This window comes from Haemorhous mexicanus, chromosome 19, assembly GCF_027477595.1.
Source record: "Haemorhous mexicanus isolate bHaeMex1 chromosome 19, bHaeMex1.pri, whole genome shotgun sequence".
In the NCBI taxonomy this organism is placed as follows: domain Eukaryota; kingdom Metazoa; phylum Chordata; class Aves; order Passeriformes; family Fringillidae; genus Haemorhous; species Haemorhous mexicanus.
The window spans coordinates 9854287-9872483 of record NC_082359.1 but is presented as its reverse complement, the minus strand read 5'-3'; the positions used below and the strand labels follow the sequence as shown (position 1 = coordinate 9872483).

The 18197-nt window shown below is 60.8% G+C and overlaps 3 protein-coding genes across 3 annotated transcripts; 1 reads left to right on the top strand and 2 right to left on the bottom strand.

Annotated features, from left to right (window-relative positions):
• Window positions 1-695: 695 nt before the first annotated feature.
• On the bottom strand, window positions 696-9159 carry TRPV4 (transient receptor potential cation channel subfamily V member 4). Its single transcript, XM_059863348.1, has 16 exons — window positions 9095-9159; window positions 6433-6877; window positions 5257-5429; window positions 4947-5099; window positions 4662-4802; window positions 4275-4573; window positions 3647-3826; window positions 3405-3563; window positions 3200-3292; window positions 2966-3039; window positions 2715-2880; window positions 2449-2515; window positions 1919-2232; window positions 1660-1787; window positions 1339-1460; window positions 696-1206 (listed from the first exon to the last, which is right to left on the bottom strand). The coding sequence occupies exons 2-16, from the start codon at window positions 6795-6797 to the stop codon at window positions 1064-1066; spliced, it is 2577 nt and encodes an 858-aa protein (XP_059719331.1). The 5' UTR covers window positions 6798-6877; window positions 9095-9159; the 3' UTR covers window positions 696-1063.
• A 403-nt stretch (window positions 9160-9562) lies between these two features.
• On the bottom strand, window positions 9563-12387 carry GLTP (glycolipid transfer protein). The gene is made up of 5 exons (XM_059863358.1): window positions 12180-12387; window positions 11431-11492; window positions 11102-11235; window positions 10460-10610; window positions 9563-10296 (listed from the first exon to the last, which is right to left on the bottom strand). Exons 1-5 carry the CDS (start codon window positions 12280-12282, stop codon window positions 10114-10116), a joined length of 633 nt encoding a protein of 210 aa, XP_059719341.1. The 5' UTR covers window positions 12283-12387; the 3' UTR covers window positions 9563-10113.
• A 1139-nt stretch (window positions 12388-13526) lies between these two features.
• Window positions 13527-18128, top strand: TCHP (trichoplein keratin filament binding). The gene is given in 12 exon segments (XM_059863357.1): window positions 13527-13713; window positions 13716-13948; window positions 14145-14201; window positions 14759-14827; window positions 15012-15170; window positions 15388-15500; window positions 15801-15867; window positions 16119-16291; window positions 16515-16596; window positions 16778-16963; window positions 17034-17141; window positions 17544-18128. Coding segments are annotated over 12 exon segments (1467 nt in total). The 3' UTR covers window positions 17577-18128.
• Window positions 18129-18197: the final 69 nt, after the last annotated feature.

The following is an 18197-nucleotide window of genomic DNA, read 5'->3' as shown; positions in this document are numbered from 1 at the left end:
TGGGATGGGGTGAGGATGGGAATGGAATGGGGATCAATGGGGATGGGCTAGGAAAGGGAGGGGATGGGGTACGGATGCTGTGGGGATGCGGAGAGCTGGTTTGCCCCGGCCCGGCAGCCGCCCCAGCCCTGCACTCGGGGTGCGGGTTCAGCCTGGCCCGGGCTCTCCGCGCCTGCCGGGGCCGGGCCAGCATCGCGCGGTGTGTGCTGCCCTCCAATGGAGCGAGCGAGCACCGCATCTCTGCACCGCACCTGTGCATCGTATCCATCTATCACACCTGTACATCGTAACCGTGCACCGCACCTGTGCATCATATCCACGTGTCACACCTGTACATCGTATCCACGTGTCACACCTGTGCATCATATCCACGTGTCACACCTGTGCATCGTAACTGTGCATCGCACCTGTGCCTCATTACATCCCTGCCCTGCACCTGTACATCGTATCCCTGTGTCACACCTGTACATCATCGTATCCCTGCACCACACCTGGACATCATCACATCCCTGTACACCGCGGCCCTGCACCACATCCGTGCATCACACCCGAGCTCAGCACGATGGGTGACCATGCCCAAAGGCACGGCATGGCTTGGCATGGTTTTGCTTGGTTAGCACTTAGCACCTCCCCGAGCCCTGCCGGCAGCCTAGCCGCCCCATGCCGAATCACTCAGTGCCGGGAGGAGACGGCGGTGGCGGGTCAGTCTTTATTACTAAATAAATAATCGTATAAATCTTGTGCAAAATTCTGTGGCAAAACCATCGGCCTCGGCGGGGGCCGTGCTCTCCACTCCGGGCCGAGGCTCCCGGCACGGCACGGCCCCGGCACAGCGAAGTGAAGCGGTGGCGCTGGGCTCGCCGGTGAGAGCCGAGACCGCGGGCACGGCCGGGGCACGCCAGGCCCCCCATCCAGGCGGGACACTCGCCGGGACAACGGCTGCCGGAGGGGACAGAGGCTGTGTGAATCCCTGAGGAGCAGACAAGCACCATCCAGCTCAGTGGCGATTCCGGAGCCGCTCCGGGGGCCCGGGCAGAGTCCATCGGCTGCCGGCGCTGCCGTGCTAGAGCGGGGAGCTCGGGGCATGGCCGTGCCGCCGCTCCCGCGGCTCCGCTGTGCCCATGGTCCCCAGGGGCACCACCACCTCCTCCGGCGGGCAGCTCTTGTTCAGCTCCACCACGCGTGGCACCACCGTCGACCACCGATCTGTGGAGAGGGTGAGAGATGCTCAAAGCACATCTGTGGCTGCTCGCCAGGCCCCCAGATCTGCTCCTGGGGCTCGTCAGAGGCTGCCAGCAGCATCCTGGGGGACGTTCCAGCCCACAGCGGGGCGCTCACCTCTTCGCAGCCGGCCCATGGTGTGGGAGAAGCCGTAGTACTGGTACGTGTCGCTCTTGCCCGGGTCCTCACTGATGATGCCCAGGTTCTGGTTCCAGTGGGACCAGTTCACCTCGTCCACCCTGTGGGGAAGGTCAGACCCGCAGGGGCTGCACGGAGCGGCCGGGAGCCGGGGCGAGACCTCCGGCACCCACCAGCAATGCCAGCTGCCTCCAGACCACTACAAAGCGCCCAGCAAATGAGTGCCTGGTGCCAGCCCCCCAAAAATGCTGCTGGGAGAGGCTCAGCTGCTCCCCAGCCTCCGAGGGAGCCCACCTTTACCTGAAGCACCAGCGGCGGTCGGGGGTCCCGTCCGTGCCCTTCCCCACAGTGACCATCTCCCCCGAGCGGAAGGCTTTCCGCAGGAACACCGGGAAGGAGCGCTCGATGTCCAGGATGGTGGTGGCCCACTGCCAGGGACACCAGGGACTGCTTGAGCATGGAGGTGCCTTGCCCATGGAGCTCAGGATGCCTCGATGCTGCAGCCCCCCAGGCACAGGCGGCTCCTGGAGCCCCCATCCCACCACGCCCACGGTGGTACCTGCAGCTTCCAGATGTGCTTGCTCTCCTTGGAAACTTGGCCCACGGTCTCACCCATGAGGGCGATGAGCATGTTAAGGAGGAGCACAAAGGTGAGGATGATGTAGGTGACGAGGAGGATGATGAAGACGCCGGGGTATTTGGCGCTCTCGAGCATCTCCAGGTCGCCCATGCCGATGGTGAGCTTGAAGAGGTCGAGCAGGAAGGTGCTGAAGGTCTGGCTGTCCCGGCAGGATGGGTAGGTGGGCACCGTGCAGTTGGACTTCTCGCTGCAGGACTCACTGCTGGGACACGGGTTGAGGAGGGACACCAGGGCTGGGGGAGAAGGGACAGGGACAGCGAGTCCGCAGGGGCAATGACAAGGACAGGATCCACAATGGGCCCCAGTGTGGCTCCATGGTAGCTGAGACCTTCTCCACCATGAGAGGAGGCAAAGGCTGCGGGATGGAGCTGGGGGTCTGCAGCCCCCTGCCCAGGCAGGCTGAGCCACAGGGCTTGTACCTCCCCCAGCCAGGGGAGCTGGCTGGTTACCTGATGCGTAGCCAATCATGAAGAGCAGGTAGACCAGGAGGAAGCGGAACAAGTCTTTGAAGAGGATCTGAAAGTGGTGGAGAGCAGGGTGAGACGTGCTGGACCACAGCATCATCATCAAGCTGTGCTACTGGCACATCCAGGCTGGGAGCAGGGCAGTGGAGAGCCACAGGAACCCTTCACAAAGCCTAGAGGAACCTCTTTAGGCTGCACTTCCACAGGAGGAGCACTCCTGGAGAAGGACAAGACCCACAACCCCGCCAGACCTTCTGGATCATGATGCTGTAGGTCCCTGTCAGCTTGAGCCCACGGGTGAAGTACAGGGCGTTCATCCAGCCCAGGACCAGTGCAAAGACCATGACAGCCAGGTAGGCCTCGATGCCACCCAGGTACAGCCCCGCCGTGACAATCACCAGCACCGAGTAGATGAAGCTGCAGGAGAGTTGGGATCAGACCCTGCAGCCACGAGCCTGGGGGGTACAATGGCTCTTGGTGGCCCTGGGTGTTCCTCACGTACTAGAGCAGCTGGAAGGAGCCATCTATGAAGAAGGAGTTCACACCTGGGCACTTCTTCATGAACAGGTCTTTAATCTGTGGGAGAGAGGCAGAGGTTGGAGGGTCTCGAGTGGCAGGGTCCCCATGTCTGGGGCTACTTTGGCAGTGGTGAATGCCAGGGATGGGGCTGTCACCCCTGGAGACCCCAAAGAGTTCAATGGTCCCAGGGGAGGACCCCCTGCCTTGCCCCACTGACGTTTGTGCAGAAGAAGAGGATTCCAGTGAGGAGGGTGATGATCTCCCCGGCCAGGCGCAGGTAGTCGGCGGTGCTGGTGTAGGGGTAGGGCGGCTGTGGGGAGAGGACAGAGCTGAGCTGCTCCACATCCCCTGGGACAGAGCCCTGGCAGACCCCCCTGCAAGGCAGGGCTGGCCCGTGGGGCTGTGCCAGCCTGGGGACTCACGGGGCCTTCCATGGGGCGGTAGTAGGCGACGAGGGTGAAGATGATCATGGCACTGAGGTAGGAGACCACGCTGATGTAGAAGGAGACAGCCCCAAACTTGCGCCACTTGTCCCTCAGCAGCTCGTTGATGGGCTCCACAGCCAGCATCTCGTGGCGGTTCTGGTGGGACATGGGGGCTGACAGAGGGGACAGGGCCACCCAGTCCCCTCCAGGCCCTCCCAGTCCCCCCCAGCCCCGCACACCTCGATCTTGCTGTTGTAGACGAGGATCTCCAGCACAGACACCTCCTCCCCACAGGTGTCCAGGGAGGAGAGGTCGTACAGAGAGGAGTAGACGGGGCCATAGGCCCAGTCCTTGAACTTCCTGGAGAGGTGCCGGACGTCCTCGTCCGTGATCTCCCTCCGGATGATGTGCTGGAAGATCTGCCAGAGGGAGGGAGGGAGGGAGGACTGCTACCCACAGACCTGGCTCCACCTGCCAGGGGCACCCTGCCTTCCCGCCACCCCATCCTGGGGTGCATCCCCCAACCCCTCCCTGCACCCCAGTGGGCTCAGGGTGCTCCCAGGTGCTCCTGGGGTGATGCAGGCACTGTTGCAGCTCTACAGGATGCTGCAGGTTTTGCATTTTTGGTGACTCCCCTGCCTTCCCGAGAGGCCAAGGGCAGGTCAGGGGAGAAGATGGGCTGTGTGAGGGTCTGGAGTTAATTGGGAAAGGGCCAGAACGCAAAGGGGTGTTAATTAGCCGGGTTAATAGGACTGCACATCCAGGTTTCCACCAGCATCTGCAGAGAGAAGCCGTGCATGCACTGAGTGGGACAGGGCTCAGCAGGGACGGCAGGGAGACGTCCCCAATGCGGGGGGGACACCGTACCCCGATCTTGCCGGTCTTGGCCGCCATCATGAGCGGGGAGAGGCCGTCGTTGTTGAGAAGAGCCTCCAGGTTGGTGTCGGGGAAGAGCTTGGCGCACTTGACGAGGAGCAGGTCGTACATCTTGGTGACAAACTTGGTGTTCTCGCGGGTGTTGTCGGCGATGGCCACCAGGGCGTGCAGCACGGTGTTGCCGCGGGAATCCTGGCGCCGCAGGTCCGCCTGCTTGTGCCCGTTCTCCGTCAGGTAGTGCACGATGTGCGGCTGGTTGGTGCAGGCGGCCAGCGACAGCGGCAGCTCACCTGCGGGGACAACACCTCGGCTCCTGTCACCCCTTCCCTGCTGCGGGGACACCTTGGGGCGCAGCCCCCCGGGTCCCTCCCTGCTCACCGAAGTAGAAGTAGCCGCCCTCGCCCTTGGGCTGGAAGAAGCGGCCGCGGGCCTGGGCATGGACGTCTGCTCCCTTCTCCACCAGCAGCTCCACGTAGTGCTTGCAGCGGCGCTCGATGGCGATGTGCAGAGCTGTCTGACCTGTGCCACCACCGCCCGTCAGCCACCGCCTCGCCCCGGCGCTTCCCCCGCGTCCCAGCCTCCCCATGTCCCTTCTCCGGTCCCTGAACCACCCCGGTGTCCCCCATGCCCAGGCGGGGCCAGCAGTGGCCCCACGCCCCCCACCTCGGTAGTAGACATCCCTGAAGGGCGAGTTGATGAACTCCCGCATGTTTCCCGTCTTCTCGGCGATGTCCAGCAGCACCGGGATGGTGTCGTTCTTGCCCCCGCTCAGGTTGAGCAGGGCTTTGGGCAGGCAGGTCTTTCCCGTGGAGGGCTCTGCGAGTGGAGGGTGCTGAGGGGGGGCCAGGGCAAACCCTTCAGGCCCCCAGCTCCCCATGTCAGAGCTGTGCATCCGCATCCCCCAGGAAGACAAGGATCGCCAGGGGTCACAGCCCAGCCCTGGCAGCAGGGCAAGGAACAGCCAGGTCCTCACCTCGGAACTCCTCGTCTGTCAGGCGCTTCTTGTGGGTGAGCAGGAAGGAGAGGAGCCCATCCAGGCCGGCCGGGGACCCCCGGGAGACGATGTCGAAGAGGATGGGTCTGTTGAAGACCTTGAGGACGGGGGGCGGGTCGGGAGCCGGCCCCTTTGCGGCGGGCGGCTGCTTCCTGCGGGAGAAATGCCAGCGCTGGGAACAGGAGCCGCTGCCTCGGCTTCCTCCACCTGTGCGACAAGCTTGAGGGTGCTTAGCCACTGGGGACAGGCACGTGGGGACACCTCCCGGCCGGGGTCACCGGTGAGGCCAGGGCAGCCTCCCCATGCACAGCAGCCCGGTGCTCCGGTGCCTTGCCAGCTCCCACCCAGGTGCTGCAGCGCTTGGTGCCCCCAGCAGTCCCCCCCGGCAGGGACGGGCCGCGGGTTTGGTCACGCTTCGGCACCACGGGTGAAGCCAGACCGGTCGGAGCAGTCGGCAGCAGGTAGGGGGGGATGGACCGGGGGCAGCTCCGAGCACCGGGAATGGGGGCAGGACGTTTGGCGGCTGCCCCAGCCGGTGACTTCCAGTCTGAGCGCTCATGGGGCATCCTGGCCCCCTCCACCACCTCCACGGGGAACATCCCGCTCTCCTAAGCCGGTTGCACCCCTGGGTGGGGACACTGGCGGGCGGCCCCAGGTGCCCGGCACAGAGGGGCATTGTGCGCCCGGCCGCGGGCTGCCCCCCCCGGCTCCGGTTTCCTGGCGCAGGCAGGGTGGAGGCCCTCCTGAAAAGCCCTTTCATGCCGCAGCCAGACGGTCGCACCGGCCAGGGGAGCGGCCGGGCGCACAGAGCCTCTTTCATGGCTCCCGTAAGGGGGAAGGGGAGCGCTCCCGGCCCCGCGGTACCGGGGGCTGCGGAGCCCCTCCACGGCACGGCACGGCACGGCACAGCGCTGCCACTGGGACTCGCTGGGAGCTGCTCCCTGTGAGCGGCACCTCTGCCCAAAGCAGCCCAAAGTGCCGCTCGAAGGTCCCACGTCCCCAGCTACTGAACGTCCCCATCCCCACCGGGGTGTCCCCAACAGAACATCCCCATCCCCACCGGGGTGTCCCCAACAGAACATCCCCATCCCCACCGGGGTGTCGCCACCCCAGCTCCCCCCGCCGCACCGGAGGGCGCGGGGTTCCCGTACTCACTCCGCGACCCTCCTGCGCCAGCGCTTGTTCTCGCTGGGGTGGTGGCGGTAGGTGCCGTAGTCGAACAGGGAGTCCATGGGGGCTTTCTTGGGCGCGGGGACCACGGGGGACTCGTAGATGGTGGCCTCCAGCAGCTCCATGGGCTTCGGGGCGCCTTTCCGAAAGGCCCCGTGGAATTTCATGCGGAGGTTTTGCTTTCCATCGCCGGCCACGGGGGGACCCCGGGCTGCCTCGGCGGAGCTCGGGGTGTCCTCGCTCTCGAACAGGTTGGCCAGAGAGGAGAGCGGGAAAGATTCATTCTGGAGGGAGCCGTCCTCCCCCGCGCCCTCCCCGGCATCGCGCGGGGCGTCCTCGCTGTCTGCCATGGTCCCTGCCCGGAGGGACGGGCACGACTGACCTGTTTGGCTGGCTGTGACCCCCGGATCCTTCCACGAGAGCAGGAGACCTGGCAGAGGAAAACCCCGTGTCACCCCCAAAATACCCTCTCCATCCTCTCCCCGCGGCTCCGAGCCCCGCGGCGAGACAGGTCTCACACCCACCCTGGCAGAGTTTGGGGCCGGCAGGACCCGCTGTAGCCCAGAGTCACCCGGACGGTCCTGCCTTGTCCCGGCTCTCCTCGGCACCCACCCACCCGCTGCGGGGACCCCTCACGTCTGCGGGGGCCCCTCCGGCTGCGGCGCTGCCGTGCTGGGCGAGGGCGAGCCCGGCCCCGCTGCGGTCAGCCGGAGTGCAGCCCAGGACAGGGCACAGAGCAGACCCTGTGCGCTGCGATCTGCCGCCCAAGGAAAGAAAACATTCCTTGGGATACTCCCCACATCCAAGGAAGCGTCCAGGGAAGCGCCCAGAGGCAGCAGGAGTTGCCACCGCAGCAGGGCTGGGAGCGGGGCCAGGGCTGCTCCTGATGCTCCACAACCCAGGGGGGGCTCGGTGGGACCCGGATCTGGGCACCGGGAGGGGACGGGCGCGGCACGGGGGGGCTGCAGCCCGCGGGAGGGCAGGAGCAGAGGCTGGGACAAGAAATTACGGGTTTAGGTTACCCAGAGGGACGTGGAGATGAAGGAGAGACGTGCCATCAGCGCGGCCAGCAGGGCGCTGTACCGTGTCACCGCGTCCTGCCCGCCACGTCCGGGACACGGACAGGTGACTGATCCCAGGCACTCCCCCAGCCCCGCTTTCCACCAAAACCCTCCGACGAAACCCAGCAGCGTTAGGGCTCAGCACGGCTCCCGCCCGCGGGGAGCTCAGCCCTCCCGGGACAGAAAAAGCAGCGGGAAACGTGTCATTTTGTGCTGGGCTGGAGATCTGTGCGACAAGCCACAGGGGCAGGCTGGGCCTGTCGGGAGGGCAGTCCGGCCGGGAAGAGGACTCGAATGAGGCAGAGGGTGCTGGCAGCCACGCGGTGCTCCCGTGGGCATGGGGGAGAAGGGTGGCAAACGGCCCCAAACCCTGCAGTGACAGGGAGGGGGCTCAGGCAGTGGCCCCCTCTCCTTGCCACCCTTGAGGACAAGCAGAAAGGACAGTGCAGCCCTAGGGGACACAGACCTGACAGTTTCTCCTCTTTGCTGACTTTCCTGCCATTCCCCTCTCTGCAAGAAATTCCACAAGCACGTGCCAAAGCCCGCAGGTCCCACATCCCGACCCCATGCAAACAGGGGCCCTCGCATGGCCGGTTTGACCTTGGACAAGGGAGCACACGGACCCTGCGGGCTGGGAATGGGGACGGAGCACCTGGCCTGTCCAAACTGTGCTGGGACCCGGGAAAGTGCAGCTTTAAGGAAAACTCGGACACAGCATGGGCTGTCCCACACCTGCTGTCACCAGCCAGGACTGAAGCTTGTGTGGGAAATGAGGGACTCAGGGCTGGTGCCGTCAGCCTGGGTGCTGCCAGGAAAGGTGCTGTCACAGGGGTTTGATTTGGCCCCTTGGTTATTTGGGTTTGGATTTTTCAAACTTCCTCACCTCATGGAATAACTGAGTCAAGGCACAGCTCTACATCCAACACAAACCCCACCTGTGCTCCCACCTCTTCCCAGCATCCCACCAAGGTACCTCCCAGTTGGACCAGTGTTCCCAGTCAGTGCCCACTCCTGCCCACCACGGGAGCACGGACGCTGTCACCAGCACCGGGATGTGCGGGGACATCTACGGGTGGGCGGCAGGGAGGGTGTCCCATGACATTAAAGGGTAATCTGGTGGGAGTGAATCACTGAAACCACAGCGGGTTCTAGTCGGAAATCCTCATCCTGAGTGATGCAGCTGCTTCCCAAAATCATCCTCACTACTGGGCCCGTGCTCACCTCGGCAACAGCCAGGAGCTGGGTGTGGGCAGCATGGGGGGGTCGGAGCCAGTGGGAGCCCCCTCCTCAAAGCTCTGCTTGGGAACCCACCCGGCATCTCAATCTCGGATCATGAGTCCCCAGGCTGTCCGGACAGTGCCGGGGCATCCATGAGGGTCCACCTGGCCCTGCCCAGCTCAGCCATCGACCCCGGCCTCACCTGGGGTCTCCATCCTGCCCCGCTCCCCGTGCGCTGCCCGGAGAGCTCCATCCTCCCCCAGTTTCCGCGTCCCCGCACCAGAGGCTTCATTCAGCCCCGGTGCCCCTGTCCCGGCCCGTCCCACTCCCGGTCGTGCCCCCCGCTGCCCGCTCCCCCGGTTCCGTACCGCCAAAGGTCCCGTGGAAAGTCCCGTAGGCTCCGGCGCCGCCGAGTCGCCCGGGGCCGGTCCCCAGAGCGGCCCCTCCCCGCCCCGGCCCCGGCTCCAGCGGCGGAGGCGCCACCGGGACCCGCCCTCGGGATCGGCCCCCGCCCGCCTCCGGGCAATCTCCCGGGAACACCGGCCACAAAACAGCCCAGAAGGAACAGCCCTAAAATACCCTTCAAAAAATAAGCCCCCCAGGAAAAACGTCTCTGGCACAGCTCTCCCAAAGAACAGCTCCAAAATCCCTCCCATAAACAGATCTCCCAGGACACAGCTCCAAAACATCCTTCTCAAAACTCTCCTTTCTTTCCTCCCCTAGGAAAGAAAACCCGAATCTCCCTACCCAAAACAGCCCTGCCCCAAAACACCGTCCCTAAAAGTCTCCCCAAACACCCTTTGGGGCTGACACAGCCCCAAATGAGGCTCCCAGACCACGGGTACTGTCAGTTTTTATTAATTGCTGCTCCTGGGGCTCATAAGGCACCGCAAACACCACGGGGACAGTCCCTGGTTTCCAAATCCCAGCACAGGGGCTTGATCCCAGGCCAGCACTGGAGGAGTTGGGATCACCCAGGAAAGTCATCAGCTCCTCCTCCATGGGCATCATTCCAGACAATCCAGTGCCAATCAACACGAGGTGCCCGTCGGTGGGTTCCAGGCACAGCCCAAGTGCCACTTCATTCATCAGCAGGACACTTCATTCCCTGCCCCACTGAAGACAGGAATCCAGGAGTTGGGACTAGAAACACTTGTTCTTCCTCTTGGGAAATCCAAGGGCGACACCCACAATTGTTTTATTGCCGTATTCTTAATAGAAAGTTAATTACTGTTATTTTTTTGGTTAGAAAAGACATTATCCACTGCAGATCCAGACAGGAATCGAAGTCACCGGAGAGCTGGGAGCCGCCCCAGCTGCCTCAGTGATGAAGACATAGGTAACACCCATCACACGTTATTTAATCTGTGCCAATCCTGTGCCAGCTTTAAGCTTTGTAGCTCAGCTCAGCGTTCATCTTCGTGTACATCTCATAAATTGCATCCAGGATTGGAGTGACCCTGGTGAGAAACTGGTGGATTTTTTCTATGCTTTCCTCTTCCTTGACTTCTTTACCCTTCTCCAAGGCCTTCAGCAAATCGGATTTGTAGGGAAGAGCATAGACCGAACCCTATAAAACAGGGAGAGGGTGTTTGACTCCCACAAACCCAACAGAGACCATGGGTTGGGTTGTTCCCATGTGCCAGTGCTGTGGGGTCTCTGGACATTTGTCAGTGCACAGGAACAGCTTTAGGGATGGTGGCTGGGTGCTTGGAGAGGGAGGGGATGCTCACCGTGAAGAGCTTCTGCAGCATCCAGCCGTGGTATTTCTTCAGCGCGATCTCATAAGCCTTCAAGGCGTTCACTCGGATGAGGTTGGGATGCTCCTCATCCCTCTCCCCGTCAGAGATGCTCTGCAGCAACACCAGAATGAATTTCAGACCCCTGGGAGAAGAGCAGAGATGTTGGGCTCGGGAAGTGGGTGCTGCTTCCCAGATTCCAGCCTGGTGTTTCCAAGCATCCCAAAAACCTGCAGTCCCAGCAATGCATCCCTCTCACAGAGCTGGTGCCTGTCCCTGTGTGTCCATCCAGGGAAGAGAGAGAGAAGGGCAGGATGGAGCCCCCAGGGCAGGATGGAACCCCCCCAGGTGAGGCCAGGGCTGAGGGCTGAGCTGGGCAGGGTCAGGTGCAGCCCAGGCACTCACCTGTCCAATTTGTGGGCTCATGCTCTGAGGTTGAATTCCACTGTGCATTCCCAGGGGGGAGATTTGAGATGGGGGTTCCAACAGCTGTGCTCCCCAAACACAGCACCCCACTGCCAGCTGCCCAGCCCCAGCCCACAGGGATCAGCCCAGCACATGCAGCCTTCATTTGGAGCTCTCCAGCTCCCCACATGCCGGGACACAGCCAGAGCAGCTCCCGACGCCGTGAGTCACCTTTTCAACCACATCAGTGCCAGCGTCGCGCCTGTCTTGGGCCAGGCCGAGCCATGCAGCTCCTTCTCCACCTCCAGGATGTTCTGCAGAGTTTTGAACTTGGCAGGGTTGGAGTCATAAACCGCACGGATTTTCTGAGGGCAGAAAAGGGGATTGGCACCTGGGAGCAGGGACTTTGAGCAGGAGCTCTGGGAATAAACCTGTGACTCGGTGAGCCACTGCTGAGCCCAAAGTCCCCGTGGGAAGAAAAGCCTTTTGAAACACCTCCAGTCCCACAGCATCTCTCCTCAGGGATTCTCTTCTCTTAGCCCTTCTGAGTCTCTTCCTACCTTGATGTTTCCAGTCAGGTCTGCTTTGACCGGCGAGTAGACGATGGGAGTCCCCAGGCAATCTGTGGAGACAGGGAGGAAGGACAGTTAGACACTGGTGACACAGGGGACACCACAGACTTCCCAAAACCAACAGGTTTCACTTTAAGCACAGCCTGGCCAGTGAGACTAGAAAGGGATCTCTGAGCTTCATAGATGGCTGTTGGCCCTTAGGACAGCCCTGCCACCTACTGCGGCCCCACCAGTGACCTCCTATCCCCGTGGCTTCGGGACACAGCCCTGGCAGAACATCCTGGAACAGCCTGACCAGCACCGGACACTGCCCGTCCGCAGGCAGGCAGGCAGCCCCACGTCCTGCCCTTCCGGGGCTGCCACCGAGCCGCCACACAATAGCTGACATTGTGGAGGGCAGCGGGCACATTGTGCCACAAGGGCGGCCACGCCGACACCCACCCGTGTCCCGACACGGGGTGGGATCCACGGGTGGGACGGCAGCTCCTGCCCCGGGCGATGCCTCTGCATGGGGTGCTCCAGGGGATGGCAGGACGCTTCCCAACGGGGCTGCTCGGCAGGTTTGACAGGATCGTGATGCAACCCCGGTCCTGGCAGAGCAGCCAAGCCCGGCGTGAGCCCAGGATCAGGTAGGGGGGTCACCACCCAGAACCGGGGAGGGGGCACGCAGAGCGGCTGAGCCCGCAGCAGGCCTGGTCCCAGCCCGCATCTCCCAGCCCCGGCCACCCCGGTCTCACCGAAGAACGGCGGCAGGTGCGCCACGGCCTCCAGGAAGGGCAAAGTCTCGATCTGCTTATCAGCCGGCAGCGGCTTGAACTCGTGTTCCAGCAAGAGCGCCATGACCGGCGCACGCCTCCCCTTTTCCCCCCTCACCGCTCCCCGGTTGAGGGGGCTCTGAAGCAGCGGGGGCCGACCCGGCAGCGCGCCCACGCCACGCTCCGCCCCCCGCCGCTCTGACCAATGGCTGCGCATCTCTCATGCGGCCGATGCGCAGCCATTGGTCGGAGGGGTGGGGGGCGGGACTTTCAGCCCAACGAGGAGACCACGCCCCCATCGCCCCCACAGACTCGAGGCCTGGCCGTGCCCGAGAGCGTGCACTGCCCCGGCCGCGTTCCGAGCGCCAGGCGGGCCAGAGTTAATTATTCATGGGAGATAAATATTTTATGGGGAACAGATGGAAAACAAACCTCAACGCGCGGGAGTGATGACACACCTCAGTGAGGGGTTGGGTGGGAAAATGACACCGAGCGGGGACACGGAGAGGTGAAGAGGTGGGAGTGGAGGGAGGCTCAGCCCGTCCGCTGCAGACCTGCCGGTGCCAGGGCCCCAGATACGGTGTTTTTACCGGTTATTCTGGAAAAACAGGTCGTGGGGCGATAGCGATCGGTGGCTGGCAGGGTGGGTGCGGATACAAGGCGGGTGCGGGGACCTGCGGGTCACCGGCGGGGGCTGCCGGCTGGTGCCGCCTCCCTCCCCGCTGCCAGACTCCCGTAGTGCCCGGAGTCCGTCCGGAGAGATGCCCGGTCCCCCTCCCGGAACGCTTGAAGCCCCTCCGGGGGTGCCAGGAGCCAGTTCCACGGTCCCTGCGGTGCCCTGAGCCCACCCCAGGGTGCTCGGAGCCTGTCCTGGGATGTCCAGCGCTCACTTCGGGATGTCCGGAGCCATCTCGGGATTTCCGCAGCCCCTCCGGCGGTGCCCGGGCTGTCCCGGGTCACGCAGCGGCCGGTCCGCTTGGGTTCGCTGTGGGCACCGCCGCGTTGGTGCCCGGCCAAGGCGGGCAGAAACAGAAACCTTTAACCCCTGAGATGTTCACAGCGCCACAAACCCCGCGGTGCTGCGCGCTCCGAGCCGGCACAGCGGCACCGCGTCCGGCCCGGGCTGTACCCGCACATCGTGCGAGCGCTCGCTCGGGACGCGGCGGCACGGCCGGGCCGGCTCGGAGCGAACCGATCCCTCGCCGCCGCTCCATCTCCCGTCCTCCCTCTCTCCCCGCCTCCCTCCGTCGGTCTCCGCCTCCCTCCGTGCTCGCGGAGCCCGTCTCGCCGTGTCCCTCGGCGGGAGCCGTCGCGGGCGGGCGCGTTGCGATGTCGCTGTGGCTGCGGCGGGGCCGCGGCCCGGAGGGCAGGGCGGCGGAGCGGCGGGAGCTGCAGGAGCTCAGCCGGCAGCAGTGGGAGAGCACCAGCCGCGCCTTCGCCCGCGCCGCCGCCGCCTGCTCCCTGCAGGCGCGGTGGAGCGAGCCCCGCGTCCCCCCGCCCAGGTACGGCCGCGGTGCGGTGGGTCCCGGGGCGGTGCGGGGATCCCGCTGACCGCCGGTGTGTGCGGCAGCGCGGCGGCGGCGCGGCGGGACGCGGAGGAGGCGGCGGCGCGGCTGGAGCGGCGGCGGGAGCGGCTGCGGCGGCTGCTGGGCGAGGAGCGGGAGGCGCTGGCGGCGGAGCTGCGGGAGCGGCGGCGGGGCGGGATGCCGAGCCAGGAGCTGCGGGACGGCCCCGGAGGGTGCGGGAGGAAGGTGAGGCAGCGGCCCGGCCGTGCTCGTCCCGCATCCCGGGGCTCGTCCGGTGAAGGGCCGCTCCCGTGCTTCAGCTGTACCAGCGGGACTTGCTGGAGTTGCCACTGCTTGGTGCCCTGAACCCTTGCCAGCCTCGGCGGGGTTTGGGATGCTGAGCACTTCCTTATCCTGACCTGACCCCGCTCTGTGTTCCCAGTTTGCTGAGCCACCGCTGCAGCAGCGCTGGAACAAAAACAACGCGGAGCTCCGAGAGGTGATGTTGCTTTCTCCTGAGTCCCTACTGCCTTGTATTTATGAATCGGTTTTTAACTTGAAAGTCATCATATCTCTACTGTGGTCACTTATCTCACATCACAGCAATTGCCCCGTTTGATAAATGAAAGTCAAAGAAGTGAAAGGGTTTAAGTTTAAATAGTTTTAAGGAGCCCTCTCAAAGCTGTATTTTTAAAAGTCAGAAATCTCTTCAGACTCTGAACAAATTTTCAGAGCTGACAATGTAAATATCTCGGGTGCATAAAGTATGAATAATACAAAAAATATAAATCTTAATATCTCAGCTGTACCTGCCATACAGTGGTGCTTCCTCATTTTTTATTCCATCCACATTCTGCTCTTGTGTCACTGTCACTGTGGTGTTTCCCATGTGACAATGACCCTCAGGACCCAGTGGGCACCTTGGACACTCAGATGAGCCCACCTCTGCAGAGGCAGATCCTCCTGGGATACAGGTGGTGCTCCAGAGAGTCTGGAAGGTCCTGGGGGACAGAACCTCTGGCACTGATTACCCTGTTACATCTGTTGTGTCTCCAGGCAGAGTCTGAGCTGCAGAGGAAACACATGAGGGAGGCTTGGGGTGATCAGCTAACACAACAAAACAAGGTATGGGGGTTCTGGTCACTGGAGGACTGAAATGTGGGTGGGGTGACACTTGTGCTACAGGAGCTGCTGCCAGGAAGAGCACTGTTAACAAAGCCATCCAGCTTGCTCTGTGGATTTTCTGAGCCAGAAGTTGTTTCTTTGTGTCAGGCTAACCTGAAATGCTGTTTTCTTTTCTTTGGGAAAGGAAGAGGTGACCAAACTTGAAGAGAAGAAACGTTATGGAAACGAGTACGAAATGGCACAAGGGGAAGCACTGGAAAGAACAAGACAAGAGGAAGAGAAGCCTCAGCTGGAGAAGACCTTGCTTCAGCAGATAGAAGAACTGAAACTTCAGGAGACAAAGGTAATCTTGACTTTCTCCTCACTGGAGAAAGGAATTTGTTGCTTCACTTGGAAATACAGCACGGCTGACCTGACCTCTCTCCATGTTTGCACTGCAGGGAGGGTTTTCCCTGCCTGCAGAGGAGCAGAACAGGGTACAAACTCTGGTCAAGCATGCTCTCCAGGATGTTGTGGCTCTTTGATGTACTCTCTCTCGGTGCTTGTGTTTCCCTTTTTAGGCAATAAAGCTGAAAAAGGAACAAGAGAATTTATTAAAGCAGCAGTGGGAGCTGGAGAATTTGGAAGAAGAAAGGAAACAAATGGAAGAGCACCGGAGGAAGAAAGAGCTCGGGTAGGACATCAAGTGGAGCTTGTTCTGGATAGAACCTGTTCCTGTGCCCACAGCAGTACTTGGGGCACAAGGAGATATTCCAGCTAGCAGTGGTAGGATGTAAATATCTGAGTTTTGGTGGACTTGCCTGCAGCAGCCAAGGAGCAGAGGCACTGGTGCTGTTACAGCTTTTTGTTTCTGGTAGCATGTTCCTCATTGTCACAGATGTACCTCCCCGAGTGCTGCTGTACAATGACATGGTGCTTTAGAGTCAGGGTGATACTGTTTTTTTTTATCATTTTGTTTTTTTTCCTCTTTCAGTCGCTTTTTGAAGCATCAGTGTGACATCCAGTTAAGGAGACGAGCGCAGCAGGTACAGGAGGAGCTGGTAAGAGATTAATTTATACTTTATAGATGCTGTGTGGTGAAAAAACTTGTGTGTAGTTTGTGTCTGATTTCTACAGATCAGGGGACCTCTTCCAGCTTGTGCACAGGGCTGGAGCACAAAGCTCACAAGGAAGCAGCAGATGGAGCATCTTGCTGAGCACCCCCTTGACACTGTCACCAGTAATGCCTAGAGGAGCCCTGCACACAGGCTGGGAGGCTGTTGGAGAGTTGCTAATCTGGTTTTTTCTCCAGGAGATAGACAGGCAAATCTTATCAGCCCTCCTGGAGAAAGAAGAGGAGGATCAGAGCCAGCAGAGCACGCGGCGGGGACGGGCAGTGGCAGACGTGGCCTGGATGAAGAAGGTCATTGAGGAACAGCTCCAGCTGGAAAAGGAGAGGGAAGCAGAGCTTGAGACTATCTTCAGGTGAGTCTGTCCACCTCTGAAGCTCACCTGAAGAGTCCATGTGTGGTGAATGTTTGGGGTCAGGGGGTCACTGAGCTGCACAGGTGGGATGGACACACCAACAGGCACAGGACAAACCTGAAGAGAAACCTAAGTGCTCCTCTAAAGCACAGGATAGCTTGTCTATGCCTGTGGGGTATACAGGGGGGTTAACCTCAGAGATAATTCTTCCTCTCTCCTGTAGGGAAGAAGCAAAAAAAATGTGGGAGAAGAGGGAAGAAGAATGGGAAAGAGAGAAGGTGGCCAGAGATCGCCTGATGAGTGAGGTGATGACCTCTATTGATGATGTGTTCCCCTTGGCTCAATGAAACCATCATTCCACTTGTAACCCACCACCCTCTGGACAGTTAGAGCTTTCCATGCTGGGGTGGAATTTTTTTGCTTGTCTGGTGTGTTTCCTGGGAACTGTTTAACCATCTTCTCCCTCCACCCCCTGCCTTTGCACAGGTCCTTGCAGGCAGGCAGCACCAGATCCAAGAGAAGATGGAGCTAAACAGAAGGGCCCAAGAAGAATCCATTAAATATCGAGAGCAGCTGATCAAAGAACTCGAGGAGGCCAAGGAAGGGACTCGTTGGGAGAAGGAGCAGGAGGAGGAACAGCAGAGAGCCCACAGGAGGGAGCTGCAGGCACAGGTAGGCTGAGCTCCCCAGTACACACCTGGCTGCTGAGGCTGCGCCACCTCACCTGATTTCTCCTGCACAGGGGAGAGAGCACAGCTTGGGAGAGAAGGAGAAGCAGCAGGAGGGATCAGCCCGGCAGCCCCTGGAGGAGATGGAGCAGCAGGAGGTCAAGCAGGGCTGGCACAGCAGGGTAAGGTCACACCTGGGTCACCCTGGCACAGGGGTCACCCCAACACACGAGCCCATCATGGAAGGTGACACCATCATTGTCTCTGATCTGCACTTTAGACATCACAGTGCCAGGGCACTTCCCCTCACAGAGCTCTACACTTCTCTTTTTCTTTTTTTGCTGATATTTACATATTAGGCTCTAACTCTTGAAGAATTTTTGAGGCAGATGTGTTGCTAATGCCTCAAATGTTGCTCAGTGCTGAAAGGGATTTATTTTAAGTGCATTAGTGCAGTTGGTACAGTGCAACTCCCCTGCTCAGTGTCTTTGTTGACTGTCCTGCTTTGCCTGGCTCTAAAATCAAATTGTGGATTAATTCCAAAACCCATAAACCTGTGCTGGTCTTTGTTTTGACCCCATTAGTTCTACAGTTACCCAAGAGCAGCTTGGACCTGAGGAATGAGCAGGAGATGCAGCTCCAGACTACAGAAAGAAAACTCTGAGGACTCAAGGAACTCCTGAAATAATGGTGCCTCTGGAATAGCCTACAGTGAGATCAAGACTTGACTCAGTAGATTTCTGAAAACATCTAGTTGTGGCCAAGCTGAAGAGGAGAAAAGTTCTCCTGTCTTCAGCAAGGTGGAGGTGTGAGCACCTTCAGAGAAGTGAACTGCTTCACTCTGCATTCTGGAGTTGTGCTCATGTATTTTAGTACACCAGAGGCTGAAGCAACCCAGCAAAGGAAAGGGCCCTGTGGACCTGAGCCACAAAAGAATCTGTGTCTCCCCAGGAAGAGGAGCTGTGGGGCTGTGTCAGACTCCCACCTTGGAGAATCAAGCTGTGCCTGGGTTCCCACTGGACTGTGAGGAGTTAATTAATAATGTATATTGCAAATCAGATCATGTGTGCTGTGGCAACAGTGCTTGTCCAGTTCCTCTCCATAAGGTGCTGGAGACTTAAACATTGTTTTTCACTTGTTTCATAAATAATGAATAATTGAAACCTGAACCAGGATTTGGTTTTCTTACATGAGCAAACTACAGCAGCAACAGGAGAGGAGATTGAGTTGATTACTGC